The following is a 25,826-nucleotide window of genomic DNA, read 5'->3' on the forward strand; positions in this document are numbered from 1 at the left end:
CACTGAGAAAATAAATAATTGTAGAAAATATGTATTAAAAATTTCCACTTTAAAGGACACCGTCAAAATATTTTATTCTGCTAAATAAGACAATTCTATCACAGTGCATGTTTCTTTACAAAATAGTTGCTTGAAAAATACTGCATTGGTTGTCTTTGGTACCAAAGAAATTGAGGATGAGCTGACAATATGTCTACATTGTCTTCAGACTTACTACGACTATTGGTGGCAACTTTCATAGTAGGAGTTTGACTGACTGGGGGCAGCTGATACTTTCACATAACTCTTTGGCTCTTCCGACTCTTCTGAAATTTTCATTCCGTATCTTCTCTCTCTTTTCTCCTTTCTGAGTAGTCAAGTGGAAATAATGATTTGTAATTAAGTAAAAAAGAAATTAGGCTACATGTCAGTGAAAAGATCCTAAAAATGAAAGTGGTAAAGGTATTTGAGATACACTGTGCTTCGTTCTAAATACAGCTGCACTTTTACAATATCGGCTGGATAGGCAAAGGGGTTTTGTGATGCTCAGGTTGGCCTATCATTACCATTTTTCAGGACTCAGACTCTGTACAAAAAAGAAGGCATGGAAATGAGGAAAGCTCTGTCACACGGACCATTAAAAAAGGACTGGAAAATGTTTTGTATAACATAGGCTGAGCGATTTAGAGGAACAACTCTTTGGGGTTTTATTTTGCTCTTCTTGTGTCTTTTTCTCTGTCTGAGTGTCTTTGAATATTCCAGAAGACTGAGAGAACTTCTCAGAATATTTTTAGACCAGGAAGTCAGTGCCAATTATCTGTTCCAAATACACCCTATAATATCTAGCTGTTTATTATCCAATAAAACAGAGGGCAGAACAAACAAATAGGATGTAGAATCAGGCACTAAAAATCACTTTTCACTAAACCAAATGATACAGTTCTCTGGTGAGTTAATTTGAATTAGTATTTCTAATCTAACACAGATTATAACAATACCCACAGAGACCTATTATGGTGTTTTGTAGCTATGCAATTTATGCACAGGTATTATTGTTGTTGGTGAGGGACTGAGTTTTATCTTCAGACAGATAAATACAGGGCCTGCCTATCTGAATCTTAATCATCCCCATGCTTAGTTTTGAGCCCGTCTCTACAAGAAGGACACTGAGGTGCTGGAGAGGGTACAGAGGTGGGCTGCCACGCTAGTAAAGGATTTGGATCATGTCTCATATGAGGAACGGCTGAGGCATCTGGGGCTGTTTAGCCTGGAAAAGAGAGGGCTGAGGGGAAACCTTATTGCTCTCTACAACTACCTGAAAGGAAGTTGTACTGAGGCGGGGGTCGGTCTGTTCTCCCTAGTAACAAGCGATGGAACAAGGGGAAATGGCCTTAAGATGCACCAGGGGAGGTTCAGGCTGGATATCAGGAAGAATTTCTTTACTGAAAGGGTTGTCAGGCATTGGGACAGCCTGCCCAGGGAGGTGGTGGAGTCACCATCCCTGGAAGTGTTTAAGAGACGGATAGATGTTGTACTTAGGGACAGGGTTTGGTGGTGTTGATAGAGCTAGGACAAAGGTTGGACTCGATGACCTTGAAGGTCTCTTCCAACCAAAACTGTTCTATGATTCTATGATTCTGAAGGTGGCATAAGTGATAAACTACAGGGTTTGTATTCAATAATTCAAGGGGTGACTTCCATGAGCTGTTAATAATGCTAGGGTTACAAAGATGAGGTTATTCAAACTGATGTACACCTAAGAACTGACTTTTTGTATAGATATTTGCACATAGTGAAGATATTTAATGCTGGGAACTTTTTATACCTTTCTGACAAGGTGATAACAGTAGCTGATGCCTAGAAGCCACAGCTAGCAAAAATGCACTGGGGATGTCAGATATAGTTCTTAGCACCTTATTCCTTAGAAGGTGATTAAACCTTGGCTCTTTTAAGAGAGAATAAGTAGTTCTAGAAGATGTGCTTTAAAGATTTTTTGGGATAAATTTTGTGGCTTATCCTGGGGGGTGTCAGGAGAGGTTACCTTAGGCAGGATGTTCCTGGTGTTTGGTTCTCTTGCTCTGCTTCTCCATGGCATCACATTCTTTCAGGGGAAGGCAGTCATTTGCATTGCCTTCAGCATGCTCCTATTACTTGTAGTTCTGTTGTAAGACATCTAATTAAAGCTGCAGTTGCCTGTTAAAGTCAAAAAGCTTTTTTTTTTTTTCCTTTCCTCTGACACATAATTCGGCTGCTAGGTTTCTGAACTGTATCCCTCCCTGACTAATCTTTGAAGTGTGAGACCTGGCTCACAGTTTGAGCAAAGTTACTGAGATAGTGGGGGCAGTGCTCTGAAGGGATAGGGAAGATTTTTTTGGGGGTATCTGTCTGGTTTGTGTCACTGGTAACCTCTTGGTTTTGTAGACTGCTGGATCGGACATTAGAAAAGAATTAGATGAAGTTGGCTGGGATCTGTGGAGCTTAGCTTCATTCTGAAGCCAGGGCACTATGAATGGACTGGCATTGGTGTCTCACATCTTGTAATCCCCAGGGACTAAAGATCCTGCAGGCACAGGCAGCAAGAAACTAATATACAGAAGTTTTGGCTTGTGCTTGTGGCAGGCCCATAAAATTTTGTGCTTTACACATGACTTACTCTTTTACCATTTTTTCTCTCCACCCTCATGATCACCTACAGTATCAGTAACTCTCATGCTTGCAGCACGATGTCACAGCTTTTGTTTTTCTTATGCCACGAAGCAAATATCGATCAGTCTGCAAAGCAACTGTGTCTGATGTACAAAGCCCCAAGGTACAAAGGAAAGTGTGGTGTTCAGCCAGTTCCAGGGAGCACCTGCTTCACCCCAGCTGCAGCCTCCTGCTGCACTCCCTCCTGCTCCACGCCACCTGATGCTCAAGACATGATCCCATCATGGGACTTGACACTGAGAGACTTCACACACTGGAAATTTAAAAGTTGAGAGGTCAACTACTCATTTATGACATGTTCTGGCTGGGGAGTCCCTGTAAGACTGTGAAGGCAGGGGGCAAAGGAGAGAGTAAAAAGAAATGCTGTGTTAAGGTTATAGTTGATTTTACCTTTTGTTTTTAAAGGACATTTTTAAGCTGCTCTGAAAACCAAATAAAGACATGAATAGGTACAAAACCAGGGAGACCTCAGTGCCATTACATACTCCCTGTGTGACCAGCAACATAAAGTACTCAGTTCTACCTGCATTATCCACACTGGCTAACTGTTTCTCTCAGATTGGATAAGAAGAGTATGCAAATCTTGCTCTTCTGAAGTTAGTGACAAATCTCTTACTGACTTATATAGGATAAGTTTCCAGGACTTTGTAAATGTGTGTAAAACGGACAGGGATGAGCAGACGATCTCAGCATGAAAAGCTATATTCCATTCTCAGTCTGTAGCTCTAGCCAGCTATAGTGGTCCAGATGTTTACACTACAGACCGCTAATTTAGAATTTCTGATTACGAATGCTAGATTAGGTATGCTGGAGTGTTCAAGATCTGCTTTTAAATGCTGGCTCATGGCCTTCTCTGTTGTTTGGAATAAGAAAGATTCCAGGAATAATAATTTGGTATTAAAATAGCATCATGCAAAAATTCTGTTGAAATACATTTGAAGTATATTCAACACGTTTTAAATATAGGCTTTGAAAGAAACCATGGAATAGCAGTTCTGTTTTATATCAAAAGCACTATTACTTAAACTGTTGCTGATCATTTTCCTTGTTTGTCTTAAAATTATTTCAGGAAGGTAATAAAAGTAACTGATTTATTATCTGACAGCCTCAGTCCAGGTTTCAGTAGAAAACCAGAAGCTGCTATAGGTGTGCACAAATACCCCAAATTCAGACCAATCACACTCACTACTTTATTTAAATTTGCCTGATGATTCCTTTTATCTTGCAGTTCTCCTTTGTGCCCAGACTTATCCATAAGGTGTGTGGGTTTTTTTTTGTCTTCTCTTCATTCTACCTACCTTCGCTGAGACATTCTCAGGAAAAATACTCAGGAAAGCCCAAGAGCCCTACCCAGGAACAATACCGTGGTGTCCTTTAGTGCATGCCTTTTAGCAATGGCACTTATAATTTAGCTTTGGTCCCACAGGTTTGAGATGTGGCTTTCAGCTTTCCTAATCCTTACCTGATGCAAGGTTTGGCCCCCATCGGAGGAGCCATCTGACAAGGTGGGAATGGGCAATGAGACCTGTGCTGCCCGGAAGCAATGTGTCTGAGGCAGAACTGGGGCATTTTGGTGTACAACACTAGGTGATTACGAGCGGACAAGCTTTGTGTTGAGTCTACTCTGTAAGTAGAAATGAAGGCTTTGGTCTGGAGGATTGCAAGTCAGACATTTTTGCCAACACAAAAAGTGCTTTGATGGTAAAAGCTAAAGGAATGAAATCGGTAACTTATCACAGAAGAAAATACACCCTTGATCTGTGAGCACAGCCAGCAGAGACAGTCTGGCAGTGTAACCAGAGATGTAGGGCAATGCAAACATGAAGTAACCATCTGTTTTCCTCTACGCTTTAATGGACCTTGTATTTTACTTCCATTTTAAAGAGTCATCTTTACAGTCCATTTGTGCCCTCCCCTTCCTTCTCTCAGCTCATCCCTGTGATGAAGAGTTAGTGCCCTTATCAGGCAAAGTTTCAGGTAATGCTTCAGTTTTATAGCCTCAGCCTTTCCATAAGCAAACATTCACAGCAACCTTTAGCCTCTCGCCTTTCCTGAGTTTTGCTGCTGCTATTTTTTCACAAACAGAAGTGCCACCTAGTACACCAGAGGGGCGGGCAGAGGTGAAGGCAGCGAGGGGGAAAGGGAAGTGCCTGAGAGAAGGATCATACAGCCTGTCTTTGGATCTACAGCGTGGAGATCTCTTTTGTCCTGTCCAGGAACAAAACCAATGTATTGTATCTGAAAGAAAGAGGGCTGGAAGAGAAAAAGAGAGCATACACAATGGGTCTAAACTGAGCAATAATGAAGCAACGGATATTGGCTCTGGCCCTTTGGCCTTTGATTTTCTCGCTCCAGCTACTGCAGAAAGTTGGTTCAAATGAGTGTAGCAACAACAGTTATGTGATCAATGTGATGCTCATGAATTACTCAGACTTTCCATCATCTACTGATAATTTGAAATCAGCCGTGAAGCAAGCCTTGAAGAGGGTACAAGATGAATTCCAGATGGCAGGTAAGGCCATGAGTGTTGGTTATCCCTCTGCTGCTGTGGTTTCTTGTCAGACTTCGTGCTGCAGCTTTCTACTCCTCTGACCTTCAGCAAACTGCTCCTCAGACAGGCTCCTTGCCTGTCTATTCACCTTATGTGTATCTTACAGAAATAATGACCTTCCTCTATAAAACCAGAAGTACTCTACAGATGAGCAGAACCGTATTTGCTTTCATGTTTTTTTGGCAGACTCTTCCTGCATGCTTTTCTGGATATGTTCAGTTGGGATTGGGAACATAGGAATTGCTGAAACGGATCAGACAAGACCAGTGATTCATCTAGTGCAGTACCTGGGATGCCTTTGCCTCCTCTCCTGGCTGGATTAGCCTCTACTTTCTGAAAACAATTTTCCTCTTGACCCCATCTGTTGACCATATTACAACTTGAAGTGTGAAGAATCTGCAGTCCATGTGTTTCCCCCTAATTTAGAGTCACTGCAGATGATGCTTTTATTTATTTTGCTATCTTACCTCTCCTTTCAGTATCACAAATCTGCTGTCACTCTCTAGAATATCATGGGAGAAAGAGGTTCCAAAGAAATGATACCTATTCCCTTTCTGCCCTCTAGATGAAGAGATTTTGTCCAATCTTACTGGAAAGTTGTCTGTCTTCCTACAGATCTTTAAGAAATGTCTCTAATAATGGCCAACACTAAAAGTACTTTGTACTGGAGGTACTAATACTCAGCAGAAGTCGTCAGCAGTCCACACTGGAGCAAATTTTAGTCTCATCCTAAGCAGTAGGGGTTATGTGGTAGGTGGGCTTTCTAACAGCTTTTTAGTGGGAGACATCCTGGCACAAGACTGCTCAGTCCTGTGTCAGAAGAAGGGGGCTACAGTGTATCAGTGGTTATTTGCAACTCACGATGATGCTGTTTACTTTTACGTTTGCATTACAGGAGAAAATGTTACACTCAGTGCCACCTTCCACACCTTTACCTCATCACTCTATGTCTCACAAGGCTGTCGTACCAGCACCTGTGAAGGTGTGGAGCTCATCAAGGAAATTTATGTGAGTAGCGGGCTTCTTTAAGTTGATTTCCTGAGAAGACAGGACTTTTTTCTTTCTGTGTGTGCGTGCGTGTCCCTGTCTTTCCTTATTAACTTCTGAACCTGTTGTTCAGTTCCGAATAATTTTGACAGAGAGGTAAAGCTTCCAAAGAGAAGATGTTCCTGTAGGTTTTGTGAAGACAAGCAGGGAAATACTGGAGAGAGATTCTATGATTGCTTCCTGGAGGCTGTCATTAGACATTAGGTGGCAGTGCCGGCTAAAGCAGCCTTCCGCTTAAGGCTCCTTTTCCTATACTTAAGTTGTCCTCTTTTTTATATTTGCATAGCTCTTTGTGTGGCCACATAGCCAAAGCAATCCATTAAAAAGAAAATCCCAACCAACCAAAAAACCCAACCCCCAAACCCAAGTACTCAAACAGCCTAAAAAGAGCAAAAAAAAATCCATTTCCAACTGGATCAGACCCTGATCTGGTTCTCTATCAGTTTACACAAATACACAAAGTGGAGAGCTGTGTGAGGATGGGAACATGCAGGCAGAGAGATTATTAGGCTGGCACTGATACAAAAGAAACACATATGGAACTATGCCCAGAGGGCAAAGATGAAGTGTTCACTTCTCATTAGAAATCACCGAAGTCATGTGGGACAAACTATGTGAACACCCTAACATGGGGAAAAGCTTCAGTTAGAATTGCTGCCTTACAAGAAGCCATGTTTCCGCGGTTTTTCTGATGTCTAATAACTATCACCTCTGAGCGAAGCTTTGTCAATCCAGCGCGAATTCTCAAATCTACCGATCTGTGAGCACATGCTATCGTCTTTGTTAAGAAGGCCCTCATGACACACAAAGCTACTGGTTAGGCCTCATTTGGTGGTCATGGAAGGATTTTTTTTCTACCAAGCTTCATATGCACATAACTAATCATTTTTCTGATACACAATATCTTGTAATTCCAAACCCTTCTGTCCTCTGCAAATACAAGCACTTCTGGGGTGTATAATTTTATATGTGCAATTGTAACAAATGCAACATTTTAATCCTAACTTGCTGTCTGTCTTTTAAGGAAGGTCATACTCACAGGCACTGTTCTGTCCTCCGCCTTTTCTCAGCTTTCTGTGATTCCTCCCTCCTTCACTCCAGGTTTGTTCTTTTAACCTTTCTGTAGCTCCTTTGCTACTCTGTTCTTGCTTTTGCTGGGTAAATTCAGTGACTACTTCTCAAAGCCTAAAGATTTTTTCATTCTCCCATCCTCCTCTCTCTGCCAGTCCTCTGCACTGTCCCCACTACTGACCCTTTCTGATCCCTTGCAGGATCGTGGTGCACTTGGCTGTGTCGTCATAGGACCCGCTTGCACCTACGCTACCTACCAAATGGTCTCGTAAGTACCACCTCTTCCGCCTAATACTGTGATATTCAAGATATCAACTGCTGAACAAAGTTGTTTTGTGTATAACAAGCCAGCAGAGACATTGGGGTTTAGATAACATCAGACACCTTTAGGTCTACAGTCAAGGCAGTAAGACTCTTATGCACAGCCACGGTTTGGTAGGGAGAAGAAAATCCCCTTCCAAAGCCCATTGATGAAATCCCATTGCTAGCAAGAAAACTTTTCTAATTGCTGACAATAAGCTGGTTGATTGATTAAGGGCTTAAAAGACTTAACTCTTCAGCAACTGCAGCAGAAATAGATGTTAGCTGGAGGCATGTAGACATGGCAGTACTGCAGCAACAGGCGTCCTTCTGGGTGGGTGTTCAGTGATTAAGGTGGGGCCTGAGTCACGTGCGTCAAGAGAAGATCCAAAAACCTCAACCATCTTCAGTAAAGAGTGTTTAGATTGGGAGCAGCTAGTTTCATCCTAACTCTTCTGCCTGAGAAAGCGTTTCTGAAGAATGAATCTCTCTACTATCATATTGTACATGAACCTGTATAATTCTATTCTGTATTATATTATATTATATTATATTATATTATATTATATTATATATAAATATGTTCAGTCTCAGATATTAGGAAAAGTGTAAGTTGAATCTGCAGACTTCTAGCATAAATCAGTTAAAAAAACCCTCATCAGTCATGATGTACAAATACAGATTGTTACCCATGTGAATCACCTCTCTTTTTAAACTTTGGTAGCCTTTTGGTTTCACTGAGAGATACTGTGAAGATCAAGACACTTTCACCTGAAGTTTTATGTGCTTTTAGCTCTATACTTTTCTTTGAGTGGCATGACCAGAAGTGAATACAATGTTACTGGTGAACACATGTGACTGATTTATAGAAGAATCGAAAGAATAACACGTATATATATAGGACCATGCTAAAATATTATGCAATACACCCCATTTTATTCACTGTGCCTCCTAACTTTATGTTTGCTTTTCTATCTGCTGGATATACAGCTGCCCAGAATGATGCCAAAGTCTGTTCCTCAGCATCTGGGGAGCAGAATCGCATGGGTCCTTGAGCCTTTGGACTCCTGTCACAGCCCTTGGGCTGAAATGGTGCATGGTACTCAAAAGGGCACAGGGAATTTGGGGCAGTGAGAGAAGCTGCTTGGACCAGTTCAACAAGGCTTTTCAGTGCCAATACTGACTTGAAATCTGCTTGTGTTCTTCAAGAGCCTTCTGGTTTAGGTTCAAATTGCTGTTAAACTAATGCAGGGCCCATGAGAAGAGCGCGCTGAGACTGGAAATCACGTGGTAGCTGCCTTGGTGCAACAGCAATCTGTTCAGACTTGTCCTCTTGTCTCTCCCTTCAGAGTTGAAACAATACTGAGCCTGCCTCTGATCTCTGTAGGGAGTTTTGGACTGTCCTGTGACTACAAAGTAAACCTAACCCGCCTTCTGACCCCAGCCAGGAAAGTGAATGATTTCTTCTATTATTTTTGGAAAGAATCTATGCTGCCATTCAAAACCACAACCTGGGAATCTACCTACATTTACAAGAGGAACGAAAACTCGGAGGCATGCCTCTGGTAAGATCCAGATCCACCTCTGACCTGGCTGTTGACAAACTCCATCTCCATCCTTGGACATGGTTCTTACCAGCTGTCCTTGGAGTCCTACATTTTGTGAGGTGCCTTACAGCTACCAAGGAATGAGAGAAGGAAGAGTTGAATTATTCCCTTTAGCTGTACTGTGTATTTGAATGTTCCACTCAGTCTGCTTTTAAGTATTCTCAAGCCTGGGCTTTTCCTGTGGACAGCATAATCCATATGTTGTCCCTGCTGGAAAGAGCCCTGCTGTTTACTGTATCCTTGATGTAAATCATGTAACATGAGAGGCTCCTCCATCGGGCGCTCCATAGATGCTTTTTTAGGTCAGTGGTCTTATCAAGCTTTTGTAATGTTTCTCCACATTATTGGCTTCAATCTGTGGGCACTGTTGTTACTCCAAAATATTTCCAAAGTTCAAACTGTGTCTTTCTTTGAGCAAAATGATCCCAAATGATTGCAGAGTTTAAGCTATGGTCTCACCAGTTTGGAGCAAAGGAGACAGTTTTCACTTCGTGAACTGAAACAACAGCCTGTGCTTGATCTTCAGGAATGCTGGGTTTTCTCCTTGCCTAAAACCAAAGGCTGTTTTTAGTCAAATAAACACTTTATACTAATATTTATCATTATGCTTCTATTATTGACTCACTTAATTTTCAGCTCATGTGAGTGTTTCTATGCTCCTTTGATCTTTTTTTTCCCTAATTTTGGGACATAAATGCTGATTAATTAAAACAAAAATCTCATTTCTCCTAGTAATTTTATAAATGTAGCTCAAAGGCAGCCAAGAATTCGTGAAAATAACTGTTATTTATTTTTCCAATTAATAATCTGAGGAATTTGCAGAATTTTAAGCAGAATTCATGACTATATTTGCTTTAGAGTGATAGAAGCATGCACTCACAGAATATTTTATATACAGAATTTAAATTTTGTTTTTCTGAATTTAGGGGCCTAAAAACTGATCTCCAATTCACTGTTTTATAGATATTTAGGGACTTTTATTGTTTTCTCCTTCTTTTAAGTATAGATAGCAACTTGATCACATGTTGTAATTGCTATGATTATCTCTCTTTGATGCTTTGAAACATCAGTGCACTTAGCTTATCTTTTACTACAATCCCTATTTCTCCATGTTTGAAGATACAATTGCCAATGTACTACACACACTTTAGCTAAATCCCTTCAATCCTGCAGGTTTCATACATTTCAGGGAAGACAATGCATGTAAATTATTTCCCAAGCGTTTCTTACTTTGTCTTTATTAATACTTCTGTTCAGGACATTAATTATGACTTCAGGATTGTTCGAGCTCCTTTTCTTTATTGTCGAATGAATAAAAAAATGTAAAAGCAATTTTGTATTTCTGCACATTTTTCATCCTAATATAGTGGTAAAAATGCATCTCAGCTTTAATAGAAACTGTCATCTTGAAGGTTTTTGAACTGTCTAATTTTAAAAAATCCATTTTTGCTAAAGCACAAGTTATACTGCATAGGCTAATTGTTTTTCCCATATGTGTATAAAAATAAGTGAATACCTACAGCGACAGCAAAATCAGGTTGTCTCAACAATCCATATATTCCTGTAAATTAATGGTTAATGATGCTGTTCCTGAAAAAAAAAAAAAAAAGTGAAGCAAAAGATATTTAGTAGTTTATAGGACTGGGATCTCAGTGTTGCTAGATCAAATGTTAAGCAGTTAGAAAACAGAGATTTCTTTTGGTTTTCGCTCTGCATTAACTTTCTCAGACACAACACGTTGAGGCAAGAATAGGATTTAGGACTTGGCTGGTTTTGCTTAATCTTTTAGCTAGCTTTTACTCACATCATTGTTTGTTTTGCTGTCCTAATTTTTCCCCTTCAAGTTTTGACTGACTCAGTGTGAGGTTTTCTAATGCTACTTTCCTTCCTTCACTTCTCTCACAGTTAGGGTACGTGTGTTTTTTTTATCAATTCTTTCTGGAGCTCCCATTTAGTCCTTTGAACCTTCACATGTGCCTTCTAAGATTCTTAAAACATCAGAGCTTCCTGGCTCTGCCTTCCAGTTCATCTCACTCACTGTAATTTCCCCATATCCCTGATTTCTTTTCTTAATTGTTAATGTCTTATTGTATCACTGTATTCTCTAAAGCCATCCTTCGTACAACCAGGCTAAAATACCTCTGAGTGACTTTCCAGACACTTTTAAGTCTTTCATGCCCTGTATTGATTTTCTCTCTTCTACTGCTGCAGAAAAAAAATGTTCCACACTGCCTCAGAAACACTCTTGTGTCCTGTAAACAGCGTATCTCACATTTTGGCTTATTTAGGAGAATGTGAGGAGTTTGCAATTTTCTGACAGTATCTGTCCTCCCTTGTGTCAGGTACATAAATGCGCTAGATGCTGGAATCACACACTTCTCCGAAAAACTGAAGTTCAAGGAGATTTTAAGGACTCCAGAGCAACTTAAAAAAACTGTGAAAGATCCAAACCGGAAAAGCAATGGTAAGGGGGCGCTCAGGGTGAACTCTCCCCTGCAGGTAAGTTGCTTTCCCCAGGAAATCAGACCTACCCCTTAGTTACATTTTAGGGATAATCTTTCCACAGAAATGGTGGAGAAACAGATATACCATTTCACATAGATGCAAACATAAAATGGCACAAAATTCTTAGATTCCTCTCTCCATCCCCATAAAATATGGGGGAACATCCTAGTTCCAGAGAGCTTTTGGGGTGAATTATCCCATCTAGGCACAAGCTCTCTTTTGTGAAAGATTCAGAAATCCAGGTATCACAACTCCTCCTACAAAGGTCCTTAGATACTACAAGAATGCTTAGCCCTCTACCATTCCTGTGTTTGCATCCCTGGTACATATATGGGCCTCATTTGTGCCATCAAGGTGCATTTCTTCTGGAAGTGATCCATCGAAACTAGAAAAATGGATGAGTAAATGGCTCATCTTCTCCTAAGACTAAGCACCTGGCATTAGCAGGCCAAATGAGTGCGAAAGTAATAAGTAAGCCAATGAAACTATTATTTGAACGCCATTTAACTTAGAAATGTTCATATTCAGTAGCCTGTGTTGCATTGGAACTGATAATGCTTATTTGGCTCAGATAATGGTAGTGCTCTAGTGCAATCAGACAGAAAATGGTGCAGGTGTTCGAGGCACCTTTTACCACTTTCCCTCAACTATCCCGGTCTTACCGCAGAGGGACTGTAACTTTGTGCCTGGATCCCAGCACAGCGCAGGTAATGTGCCTTAGCCCAGCATTGCTCTACTGTCTGCTACCTAAGTACAGGGAAACAGGAAAATGTCCTCTTCTTGTCTGTACCTTTCACCGATCTGTCTCCATTTTTGCCCAATCTGTAGTGATCATCATGTGTGGCTCTCCAACTGACGTCAGCACAGACCTAGGGACGGAGGAAGTGGATAAGGACATTGTTATCATCCTGATAGATCTCTTCAAGTAAAGTATCACCTTTCTTCTTCTCTTTTCTCTGCAGTTTGCTGAAGGATAGAGATAATGGAAATAGTCTGAGTGGAACTGTTTTGTTGAAGAAATGCTCTCTCAAAAAATGTTTTCCATTGCTGTCTTTCCTCATGTCTGGCCACTTATCTGAGCTGCTTAGTGTTTAATTTGTGGTGCATCCTCTACAATATCCCCTTTAGTTCACATAATATTTTTCTAAGGCAGTGAAGGTAGGGCAGGTAGGGCTAGTGTCATTCTGTGGAATCCTCAGTGCAGGAAGCCATGAGAGAATCACAGAGTCCAAAGTCAGAATAGTTGTGAGCTGTTCGTACGAGTTTTTGTACATTTTTCATACACTCTGCCCAACCAGACAATTATGTAAACGTGGCTTACAGTATATTTTTCTAGGCTCCATTTATTCAATTTTTAAATGATTTAAAAGAGTGGTACAATTGTCTCTTCCACTTTATAATCGTCTCTTCTACATCTTTATAACTACATAAATCTAACTTTTCAGAGACGTTTCTTAGTATACAACCAAAGTTTTCTGTTGTTCAATTTCATCTTTATATTACTAATTACAAAATCTTTATAGGTGAGAACTGGTATAAACTGGCCTTATCGATGGTAGTCTCAAAACTTTGTCTGTATATGAGGACCGAGAGCTGATCTTGTGACACAGCACAACTCTCATCCATATGACTAAGTGTAGATGTCCAAACTGCTTTTTGGGTATGGCTCTGGTCACCGTAGCAAGTCACAGTCTGGGAGAAAGCTGGTTGGTCTAGACCAAAACTATGCCCAAGACTGTACTGGCAGCTTAATGGTATGTATGATCACAAGGCCCATGTGTCAATCTTATTTCACTGTTGATGTAGCAAAAGAATCTATGAACTTCCAGGGCCTGTGATACTTCCCAGCCCTCACATCTAAAGCTGACCTTGACAGGGCAGGGCTAAGGCACTTTGGACTAATGACTTCAGTTATTTAACCTTGGAGCCTGTGGTTCAGATGCTAACAGGATCTTCTCTGTCCTGTACACTTTCAAGTTCACCATATATATTTTTCAGAAGTGTCTCTAAGAGCTTTAGACTTTCCACCACTTTATCCAGGCACTAGGAATCCCCAGTTTTTCCTGAGGCAACTAGCCACAATTCCTGTTTCTTTGGAAATGCACAATGGGGACTACTTACATGACTGCTTTTACTTACTGGTGTTGCATGTATAATTGTTGCCTCACAGTAGGCGAGGACAGTAAGGGGCTTCTCTGCTGTAGTATGAACCCTTCTGATATACCCAGTTGCCTCAACCCATTTTATATGGTGCCCTCCTTAAATTTGCTACATAACCCTGATTTTGCTGAATATCTCAAATCATGCTCTTCATCTTAAAACAGAAACAAAATACAGACACATGTGTTAGATCCAAACTTAAGCTGTAGGAGAAGACAGCAGACAAGGTCCCATGCTTCTCCAGGAGTCAAGTCCCTCAGACAAAGTAATGGACTTAAATTTTCTTCAGCTCTGAGTCCTCTGGCAGCCAGGACACAAACACAGTGTTTAAGCCTCCCTCAGTGTAGGTGGGATGCTGTAGGATTATTCAGTCTGGTGGAGTTTAATGAAGTTTCCTTTTCACCTGGCTAGTTCCGTCCAAGGCTGAATGAAAAGCACTTTGAAATTCTTCAGGGTGGAAAATGCAATGTAAAAGTCAGAAGGTTCAGAGAAAGACAGAGACAGCGCTCTGGTGTCAGGATCCCATCTGATGGCCATGGAGTGGAGCCTATGGTCTCCAAAAATGATTAATACAGTGCTGACTGAAAAAATAAAAGGATGATCAAACACGAATAACGAGAGAAGGCTCATACAATTCTTTTTTTTATCAGTCTATCTATAGCAGTGACAGATGTTGCCACTTGGCACTAGTATCTATTGCTAAACTCCTCTGTAACATGTGAATACAGTAGTTGCCAGTCTGTGAAGCACTGCCAGATGGCCTGTCAGGGTGATGAAACCACAGATACCTGAAAGCTACAACCTTTTCTGCTTGTTTTAGCATAGTTTTCAAGTTCACATAGTTTCCTCTGATTTTCCTAGCTCACTGAATTAAACAAATAAATCAATAAGCTGCTCTCTGCACCTCTCTGATGTTTCATGACCTCCTGTTAAACGCTTTTAGTGCAAATCCTGCTGTGATCAATTCCAGCAGGAAATATCACAATTAGAGAAACATGCAAAAGAGTGCAGAAGAGGTCAGAAACATGCACAATCGCATGAAGAAACTACAGATTGCAGTTCTGTGGTTTCCAATAAGAGACTCAGTTTTAATACATATAAACTCCTGCTTGATAGAAGAGGAAATAAACAGGACAGAAACCAAACAGTTACAATAATAACAACAATACATTGCAACCTTTGAATTTCAGATTGCCAGATCTTTTTGATATTACCTTTTAATGTAGTTAAGCACAGAAGCTGGCATCAGGGAATGAACAACATAAAGAGTTTTGTCCATGATGAAATTTTATTTTTAGAACTACTGTTTCAACCTGTAAAATAACAGTGCCGCTGGGTAGAGGAGAGTGATTCTGTCACGGTTACCACTGCACTTGTTGCTGATTGTTCGTGGGGTTCTTGTGCTTTGCTTTGCAGTAACATGTACTTCAGGAACAACAACTCATCCCGTTATATGCAGAATGTACTTGTCCTGACTCTGCCACCAGCTAATTACAGCTTGAATACCATAAAGACTGAGGATGCTGTCCTGGTAACCACACTAATTTATATCTGATTATTGCATTCATGTTCATTCATGTTCACGCACTAGGAAATGGAAACTAAAAATGCAGCTGTAATCGTCCCCCATCATGCTTCTAAGCTAATATTTTCTTACATTATTGCAGGATGACATTTCGTCCCTCTGTAATGGTATAAAAGTAAAATTTCATAAGGCAAACATGCAGGCTCTCATATTCCTGCTTTGTGAAGTTCAATTCAAGCTTTTAATGTGGTCTGCAAGTGTCATGTTCATGGGGCTTGAGGGAGACATATAGGTATCTGGCCTTCTGACTCCACTTCGGAGTCACAATCTCATACGTAGCTGCAAGCATCACTGAAGGAAGATCTATAGGTGCAATTGAGATGTGAGTATGGAAAGTTCAGAACTAATAATTTTTGACTGATTTTTGTGGGCAGATATGTATAAGCAGTGGCAATTGTTGCTGTTTCTGTCCGGGGGCTTTCCAGTTAAACTTCAAAAACAGGAACTTTTTTTTTTTTTTTCTGTAGGAAATATGTATTTTTTTATTTTCCTGAAAAGCAGAAACGATGCAAACCCTGCATCTGCTTAGTGAAACTAATGATCCTGCCATCTGCCTAGGAACCAGACTCTACATGTAGAGTTCCTCCCAGGATTTGCGGTTTTGAGCTCCAGCTCTCCAGCAGGCAGTCCAAAGCTTTTGGCTGGATTTACAGGGCTTCCAGATCCCCCAGCCTGGCCTCAACGCTTTTTGGGTATCAGCTCTATGACATGCTGCTGGAAATTCTGGCACAGGTCCTTGCCCCTGAGCTGTGGCCATCTGAAATCCCAGACTTGCTGGCACCACACTTGATTATCTGCACAGAAAATCTAATCCAAAACCAGGGGCTTTGGGTCCCACTGAGCAGACCTACCCAGAACCTACAATGTAGAATTTCTTGAACCCTTTGCGCCAGGAACATCATGCCAGAGCTTTACATTGGCCTCTTACAAGTCTGCACCACATCCCTGTCTTCATACACCAAAAATATGTTTTATTCACCTTTATTTTTCCAAGCGAGAACACTGATGTGGCATTGCCCGTCTACTGACAGTGTTCAGCAGATTCCATTCTTCCATGCTGGAGGTTTTGCCAAATGGAGACCACCAAAGATATTGTAGCTTTAAGGTATAAACATGAACTCTCAAATTGTCATTTTTGTTTTTCTCCTGTTCTAGATAGAAGATGACTTTGTGATTGGCTATTTTAATGCAGTCTTGCTGTTTGGACATATTCTGAAGAAATATATCTTCTCCCAGAGCCCAGTGTCACCTCTCAGTTTCATCAATGAATTCCGAAATACCACTTTTGAAGGTAAAAAAAGTACAGTCCTGTGCAGGTTTCACTTAATTGATGAAGAGAAAGAAATTTGATTTTGAGCACTTTTAGGATAAGTCACTTCTGCACTAAACAAGTCTAAGCCTTTCAATGGGTTTTATTTCCACTCTTTTTCTATCATTTTTTACAAGAATGTTACTTTCTGTATTAGCAGAAGCACTACATATCAGTCATGCAGAATCACCGCAGTGCATGCAACACAGAAGAGGTAGAAAGTTAAAATGAATATAATTTGAAACATTGCAACTAGCAACAGACTGGTTGAGGACCAGACTCCTTTCTGGGCTGTTGAGTCTTTCCTGCTGCTTTGAAGTACAAAGCACATTTAAAGAATATTTCTGTAAGGAGTGGTGGGGGAAGGAGAAGAGAGAGCTTCCCAGCCAGCAGAGATGGAGGACAGGGACAAGGACCTGCAGCTGGTGTCAAACTGAACTTTCTATAGGGAGACTATTTGGAGAATGAGAAAGATGCTGGAAGAGTGAATCATATAGGTGGTTTTCAGAGTCCGTGCTTCCTCCAGAGACAACCTAGCATTCAGGTTGTTAATCTGTGACAGCGGCATTTCTAAGCTTTCCCTCAAAGGTCTAGTCTTGACTTGAGGCCAATATGTGTGAAATATGCTTGATGTTCAAATGACTCTGAAGTCCACCTAGCTAAGCTTTAATGAAGTAGTTTCACCCCTTTTCTGGCTTACAAAGCCATTGTAGGCCTGGATGCCTGCAGTATGAGTGTAAGCCAGCTGGCAACGGGTTGGCTCTTCTTAGTCAACTTGCTTGTTCCTCTCACAGGTTGTCCAGCAGCAGTGGGCTTTTGCAGGCCATGGGCTTAAAATCACAGAATTCAGTCATTAGGAAAAGACAGAGGCAAAGAAGTGACAACATTACCTCTCTGGGAACAAAGTCCCAGCTGTCACTTCACATCAGAGATCTGTACCAAAATCACAACTTAAAGCTTTGTGTTTATGTCCCACCTGCTTTCAGCAAACACATGTGTAGAAGTTGCCCATATTTTCCTAATATGGCCTATCAGGTTTTGGGCTTATCTTTTCTTTAACCGTGGTATCCCAAACCTAGCAAAATATGGTTTACTAATTCCTCCTGGAGACAACATGCTTTTTGCATATCAGTAAAACCATCTTTTCAGTTTCACTTTAAATTTGAAAGGTAAGTTGCACAAACTTTTTTACTTATCTGAAATAAATCTTGCGCTGTAATGCTCCACATTAGTTATATGTTTAGTTTAAAAAAAAATCCTAAAAGTACAAGGTGTTGAATCACCTTCATTCTTTCTTGTGCTGGAGGCTGGTAGAGTAGGGAGTTCATACAGTGGACCATGAAAAACTTAGCATCAGTTTTTGAGGTGAAAAGGGAGAAGGTAATTCCCAAACTAAAATAATGATGACGCTGAACTTTAGGAAAAATAAAATAAGTCATCAGCAACAGCAGCAAAAGAGTAATCTGAAGCTGATCAAAAAGGCTTTCCTGAAAAAAGAAGGGAAAAAATGAAGGTGATACTTTCAGAACTGGTGGTTATTGGCTAAGCTTGTGCTCTTGTTGAAATGGTTGACTTCAGAAGAGCAAAGTCAAGCCATGCTGAGGGACTTAGGAAGTTCCACCTTGAAATCCTTGGAATGTGCTACATAGGCAATTTCTCAATCTGCACATTTGCTGACATAGAGGCAGGAGGCTAAAGGGAAAAAGAACCCAGTTAAAATGGTATTATTAGAGCCAAGCAGGTAGCTCTCAAAAGAGTAAGAAGAATTAAAGTATCCTTGTATTTCCTTTCTTGCTGATAGAGTCAAACTGCAGGTGGAAACAGGCAATTTCCCTTCTCACTTCTAAAATAGTTCCTTCGAGGAAGGTTACTCTGACATTCTTGGTATGCTGAAGAAACCTGACAAATATATTTTTCTATAGCTAGAGGGAGACTTTCCTCTTCAGTGCAGTCAGTTCAACCCCTTTTATTGGATTTTGTAGAGAAAATGTAACATGCTATTAAGGGAGAAGCAGCACCACACTAAGCTGATATGTATTCTAGCGTGTACATGAAGAAGAAAAATATCCTGAGCATCAGAATTCCTTTTATTTATCCCATCTTTCCTGCCACATATTTATGTTTCTGAGAACACAAGCCCTCTGACTAATTCATTGTGTTCGCAGGTGTACTGGGTCCTGTGACTCTAGATGAATTCGGGGACATTGATACTAATTTGACCTTGCTATACACGTCACAGACTGAAAATCATGTACGTATGTCCAGGGAGCAACTGTTTGACCTTATATATGAAAGGAGAAACAAAATACCTGGTACTATTGCATAAGAATGATGAAAATAACTACAGCAGAAGTGGTGGTATGCCAAGGCACGCTGTGCATGCTGGGGGGGGTCTTGAGAGGCGTGCTGGAGACTGACAGGATTGATGTCATCTGGTGATTCAGTAAGTGAAGTGCAGCTGGTATTTTGTGGGACTGATACATATCTTTTCAGAGAAAGGGGAGGAATGAGGAAGAATATGGCAGCCAAACATATGGCTAAGCTGAGGAATGCACCACTGTAGCAGAAAGAGCAAGAATTACTTTGAGTGTGGGCAACACATTTATTAAGGGTAGTCTGAAGCAAGGGACAAAAGAAGGAGAGCACAGCTGCTGACTGCATTTCTTCCCTCCTACGCATAGTTCAGAACTCTTCTGTATTTCAATACCCAAAAGAATGAGACACGAGTGATGACTACCAGTCTGGATTTCATCTGGAAGAACCACAAGCTGCCCAGCGATATTCCAGGCACTGGTGAGACACCCATTAAACCTACCTCTTCTGCAAAGACAAGTCACACAGTTCTAAGATCCACCTGCTGTGCAATCAAGCACACTACCTTCACACTGCCCCCAGCCACGTGGCTCCAGGAGCTGGAGGCAGAATCACATCTTTCCTTTCCGTGCCCCAGCCCTCCATGTTCCCTGCATCCAGCTCAGTTCTAAACCTGCATTTCTGTTTAGGTGCTACTAAGTCTCTCATAGACTCCATACTGTACCAGTGATCATGGGGAATACCACAGCATGTTTTAGAAAAGGTCACCCCAGACATACAAACTTCACTAGAAGATGGTGGTGGTGTGACTTGCTTGAAAGACTGTTCAGGAAAGACAGCAGAGTTAAGGTTATGATGAGTTACCTGACTGCATTTCTGTACCGCTGATGCAGTGCGGTGGCTTCTGCTTGCCCCTTTATCCTTGTTGTAGAGAGCTGGGGACAGGACGTAGCACTGTGCAGATTCATGGTACTTCTCTGGAGGGGCTTCTTAGAAGACCTGTCTCTTTGCAGAAAGACAATGGGAAACTAGGTTACTATCTACACTCAAACTTTAAATCTGAAATCCCAGAAATCACCACCTCCTTTTGAGTTTTTGGTGACTCCTGGATAGAACAGATGAATCCCCTTGTTATTCAGCATAGCAGAGTACAGCCTTGTCAGTCTGATCAGATTGTGATTATTTCCCCATTTAAATTGCTGCCACATGGTGATTGGCAACGGAAAGGCATATGCTTCAGGGTATGATATGCAGGATAAAAATTACTGCAGTGGCAGTGGTTGCAATGGTTAGTGCACAGTGGGTTAGTGTTCACCTGAGTCATTCCCATCAGTGAGTGTCCAAAGATGTCGCTATTAAAGGTCTCTGTTAAAGACCTCCATTAATTTGCTGTACACCTTACCTCCAGTAGGGAATAGGCAAAGCAGTAACTGGAGAAACGAACACCTTTTGCTAACTAAGAGTCCATTCACAGTAAGGTGGTACATGGATTAAAAAATTTTTATTCCTCAGTAAAGTAAATCAGAGGCTTCAAATCAGGGCTTACCCTCTTAAGAGAAGCAGGAGTAGTGGTTCATTGCCAGGGACCCATGGGAGCTGCCAGGAGCAGGCAGCAGCACTGACTAGAGTCCAGTTAGACAGCTCTGGGAAGAGCAGAGGGAATTCAGTGGAGCTATAATTTTTCATCTCTGGTCAAATCTCTGGTCTCCTTTAGTATGACCACAAGTCCTGCTTTGCAGTGGCAGCAGCACTGCACACGTTAGCCACAGGTTCTCCCTGCACCAGCCTGCTGAGCTGTGTGCTGCCTGGTCCCAGTCTTCTTGGTGCCAGTCCCACTCTCATCTATCCCTTGGGCCCCACAACATGTTGCATTGTCAGTGGATCTTTGTATCCTTAAAACATTCTCTTGAGTATGCCCTTATTTGTAGCTGCAGCACAATGACCAAAGAAAAATTAGAATTGCAGAAAGCCAATGTCTACAGACGAATAGCTTAACATTCAGTGCTTAATGAAGGCCTGACTTTGTGGCCAAGCTATATTAAACCAAAGTAAAAGTGCCTCCCACAGGCACTTGATTATTTTGTTTTCACATTTTTTAAAATAAACCTTCCTTCAGTGTGATTCTAAATAAATATATTCCCCCAAAGGGCAACTTTTTATGGCCAAAGTTTAAGTAATCACCATGCCTTGCCAAAGCCAGTCAAAACTTTCCAACCAGAAATATGTTTTTTCCTCCAGGGAGGTGAATAGACACAGCAACCAGAGCCCTGCTCCTTCCTAAGCTGCAACTGAGAACAGCTGACCCAGTTCTGCTACCCTCTTTCCTCCTGGCATCCCTTAAAAAAAGGGGCTTCATCCACATTTTCCCATTATTCAGAAAGTTTTAACCCTTGCTCTAAGCATGGATAAGGTCATCCTTCAATACACAAACGTTTCGGGTTCCAGAAGTGCTGAAAACAGTTAATTTGTGATGCCCTCTCCCTTTGCGTGCTGTAATACTAAGAGCCAGGAGGTGGTACCACAGCCTCAAGAACGGGAAATCGTGGTCCCACAGCTCTTCCATGGGAAACTACAACCTGCTGATTGTTAAGCTGCAAGCCACGATTCACAAATCTGAAGTTCTAGAGAATTTGTACAAAATGGCTTCGCACGTTCTCATGTATCCGTTGTTTTAGTGTGGTGACTTAATGTCCTTTCTTGGAGGAGGGAAACAGTAGTGCTGATAGTTTTCAGTGGAGAGCGTCAGACTAATACTAAGTTACTAGAAGGCCCCAAGACTGATGCTAGGTTGAACACACAGAAAGAAGGTGGGGAGAAGTGATACACAGAACAAGAAAAATCAAAGCCCAAAAGCTGGGTCCAAAATCCAGAGGTGTTCCTAAATTTAATTCTATGTCAGATGCAGACACATTAGTATGTTGAAAATCCCTGCTCAGATGCTGCCTTATTTGAAAGGCAGCTAAGGTGTGCCATGTTGCTTTTAATTTGTTTATAACTTTTTACACTTCATCATTTTTCTGTGTGCCTTTATTTCTGTCTCTGGGCACAGGAAGAAGTGCACTAGCCTCAGTAAGGCTGAGTAGCTTGGCTGTTTTACTATCCACAACCAACATGGCAATCTTCAAAATTAGATTATCTTCTGCCTTCTTTGCCCGAGAGACTTACTCAATAGAGTAGATACACTCTAGATGTGTGGCCACTAGATGAAGCTCTGCACTAATGGCCTGTTGCTCTTCAAAGGAAGTTGGTGGCTGCAACTTTCCTTCCCAGTACCCCTGATATCCAAGAACTGATCCAAGACAGGCTTCAGTTTGCTTTTCCACATTAAGACAAACAAAATTACAACCTTAAATAGTCAGTTCCCAGCCTTGGCCATCCTGCCTGCCTGGTCAGGATTAGGACCCTTGTGTGCTCTATGGTTTTCGGTCTAAGTCCTCAGATGCCTGAATAGATTTTCAAATTGTTTGGCATCTGGCAGATTCCAAGGACTCTTTACTAGCTTTGTGCTGCCGCCAGATTAATTTCCCTCTATAGGATATGAATTTCTGATTGAAGAGTCCCATCCACTCAGCAGCATTTGTCATCCCAAGATAGTGTCTACAGAAGTGTTCAGAAATGAGTCCACAGTCCCCAAAGCTCTGTCTAGAACAACTACAGATGGCTTTAAACAACTGGGCCAATAAGGGGAGAACCCGAGTGCAAAATGCTGAAAAGCCTGCGTATCTTAAAAGCTGTACCATGGTTTTCATCCTGACCTCTTTTTGGATAATAAATTCTTGTGAGAAATGCCTTTGAAATCCACAAGTGGCTGTACTCTGTATCAGCTGAAATTCTCGGTGGAAGCTTTAGCTGTATTCCATCCTGAAGCAAATTATATCAGTAAAGACCTTGGGTGACGAAGGCATGGGTAATTGTGGAAAATTCACTTTCAGTGACATATGTCTTTCTCACTGCATGGGTGCCCAGCAGGACTGGAAGGGAAAAGGTAAACATTATGAAGCCTGAATCAGAAAGTCATCGTCGAGTGTTGAATCTCATGATAAAACCAGTAGGGATCAAACCCTTGTTCCCCATTTCACGTAAATCCTTATCCAAAGGAGTCAATGAAAAGCCCATTTTGCATTAAGCCCTGGGTATGCTGGGGGAAAACAGCATTTCTTGCCTGCCAGTGACTCTGATTTCAAATGGTCAACTACTTCATCTACATCCCTATCCTGCAGAGAGTTGTATCTGAGGTTTGCTTCCACCATCCACTCTTATGACGTTATTACCAGGATAAGTTTGGCTGCCTCACTTTTAAAAATGTGGTTACTAAGAAAAGTCAGCTTTATTCCTGGACTGCCCTAGTTTGCTTTAAAAGAGGAGAACACCTGGAAACTGCTGCTGAGCTGATATGAGATTTAGTGCTGTTAAATTCTTCTCCCACCTGTGTGTGCCTACAGAGTGCCCATGCCTCAGGTGGGGATGTAAGACTGGGTTATGCTTCATCTTGCAGTGAAAGAGGCTGGCACATGTCATCTCTAGGCAGTGATGGACTTTACCAAAGCCTCTTAATTTGGGTGTAAACAAAGAATATCCCTGCTCAGCTACTGTGACTTGCACATGTGCGGGTGAGGGTAATTTCTTACATATAATACTGTTTTTCAGCATCCTCTGTCAATTGTTTATTTTTCAATTTTTCCTTTTTGCAGGCCCACACATCTTGACTATTGCTGTCTTTACACTCACAGGAATTGTGATTCTGGTTCTGATCATCTCTTTGCTGATTCTAAGGTACCAACCTCTTTGGCCTCCTGTTTTTCCTGGAACAGATCTCCTCCTAGGGCAATGCCTTTGATCTCTCCTTGAAGAGCCATTCATTAGCTTACCTTATATGCCTGGGTGGTTGCCCTCAGCATGAACTCTTTAGTATATGCCAAGTAGTATTTGGATCCATAGCGTTGTTATGTCATGATAATAATCAAGGGAGAAGATGCAGCAAGGCTCAGAGTTTTTGCATCTGCTAAAAAGCTCTGATTCCTCTACATATACAGAAACATGTATCTCAGACCAATTTTCAGACCTTTTCCACTTTACTGCCCATCTTTATCTTACCTGGGGTTCACTTATGTTTCTTTAATCTACTGGTGACATAACAGTTCAGTCTAGAAGGAGGTATTTGTCTTGAGTCACTTCAGGAGTCAAACTACGAAGAGGTTTTGGTGTTTTAATTGCATGGATCCATCCTGTCTTTCAGTTTCTTCCAACTCAGTCCAACTCCTTGCATACTGACTTTTCTAACAGCTAGAATTTCATGAGTATAACACAGTTCAGCTTTACTATGATGGAAAAAGCAGAAATAGAAATCAGTGATGTCTCCTTTTGGTGGAAGAAATGCATTTCAAAAGTATATTGCCTGCTTTCATATTTAAAAAAAGGTTTTACCTGTGCATCTGTTTTCAGTAGCTTAGCGTCCCTCTTTGCTATATATCAGAAAACTTCAGAAAAAGTGAGAAAATCAGGTCTTAAGAAAACTTGTTTAGAAACAGATACTACCCAAGCTCTCTTATTTTGAGTGGACCAATCTGCCTTGCTAACTAAAGCTTTTCACAAGGGAAAAATCAAAGATGAAGGTATACAACTCTTACATATCCAGTTGTACTCAAGAAATGGAAGACCTAATCATTGCCACATCTAAGCACTAACATATAAACAGACAAGTAAAGTTTGTAATGGCTATGAAAATTGATAAAAATTTGTCTGGAGACAGTATGGACTAGTAAAAGTTTCTGTACTCTTCCATATTTGCAGATGCATAAAATCTAAAGAATCTGTTTAGATGATTAGATTATTATTGTATATATATCATTGTAATATCCCCAAGCATCAGATATTGAAGAGATTCCTGAGGACTCTTTTTAGAATAAAGCTTGTCCTTTTTGTCCTGAATTAATAGCAAACTTCTCAACTACAATTGCTACCAAAGCTTGTCCTCTAACAAACAAAGGAGAAGAGAGACTCAGCTATGAAAATTAACAAAATGTGTCATTATTCCTTCTTTATCTCCCAAGTTACTAGGACACTGAAACTATTTCACAACTCCCTGTGTAGTTCTAACAGCTAAGTAAAAAGGCAATGTTCTGAAAACCACATAACTAAATATTAGACCTAGTAGATTTTAATTCAGTTTGATATGTGCTTTATCACCAGCTGATACCAGTTTGAATTGCAGTGCATCCTGGTGATATAACACAGCTTACAAGATTGAACTGAGAAAATAGCTGTCACTTCAATTATTTGTCTTCATTTTCTTATAGATATGTACGTTAAAATATACTAGAAAAGTGAACATTTATGTTGTTAGTCAATACCATGGGTTGTCCTGTTTTGAGCACGTGCCAGGAGTCATCAGTGTGTTAGGATTTTCCTGCAGTCTCTCCAGTCCTGTGGCTTTTTTTAAATAGAGGAAGGACTTGCACAAGTAATCAGGTGATTTGATGAGTATTACATGTCTTGCAGCTTTTCTCTAAGAGAAGACAGTGTCTGCTCTGAAGTTCTACAAGGGAGACAGCAGTTTCTTTCTCCAAGGGCTCTTCCTTCATTTTTACAAAATGTGCAGAACACAAGGGACCCGCACAGAAAGGCATCTCATCTCAACACTGTTGTTACCTCCTTTCCTGGCATTGTATTCACACCAGTTCTTACCACCCGGTG

At 41.0% G+C, this 25,826-nt stretch overlaps 1 protein-coding gene across 1 annotated transcript in view; it reads left to right on the top strand.

Annotated features, from left to right (window-relative positions):
- Positions 1–4,986: 4,986 nt before the first annotated feature.
- The window catches only part of GUCY2C (guanylate cyclase 2C), a 44,754-nt gene continuing 23,914 nt past the window's right edge, over positions 4,987–25,826 (top strand). Inside the window, exons 1-11 of the mRNA XM_086469889.1 lie at positions 4,987–5,197; positions 6,132–6,244; positions 7,555–7,622; positions 9,004–9,219; positions 11,604–11,725; positions 12,595–12,691; positions 15,343–15,457; positions 16,667–16,802; positions 18,986–19,071; positions 19,502–19,613; positions 23,825–23,906. Of these exons, the coding sequence (XP_086326015.1) occupies positions 4,987–5,197; positions 6,132–6,244; positions 7,555–7,622; positions 9,004–9,219; positions 11,604–11,725; positions 12,595–12,691; positions 15,343–15,457; positions 16,667–16,802; positions 18,986–19,071; positions 19,502–19,613; positions 23,825–23,906 (1,358 nt within the window). The remainder of the gene's footprint in view (positions 5,198–6,131; positions 6,245–7,554; positions 7,623–9,003; positions 9,220–11,603; positions 11,726–12,594; positions 12,692–15,342; positions 15,458–16,666; positions 16,803–18,985; positions 19,072–19,501; positions 19,614–23,824; positions 23,907–25,826) is intronic.

This window comes from Leptosomus discolor, chromosome 1, assembly GCF_034619465.1.
Source record: "Leptosomus discolor isolate bLepDis1 chromosome 1, bLepDis1.hap2, whole genome shotgun sequence".
In the NCBI taxonomy this organism is placed as follows: domain Eukaryota; kingdom Metazoa; phylum Chordata; class Aves; order Leptosomiformes; family Leptosomidae; genus Leptosomus; species Leptosomus discolor.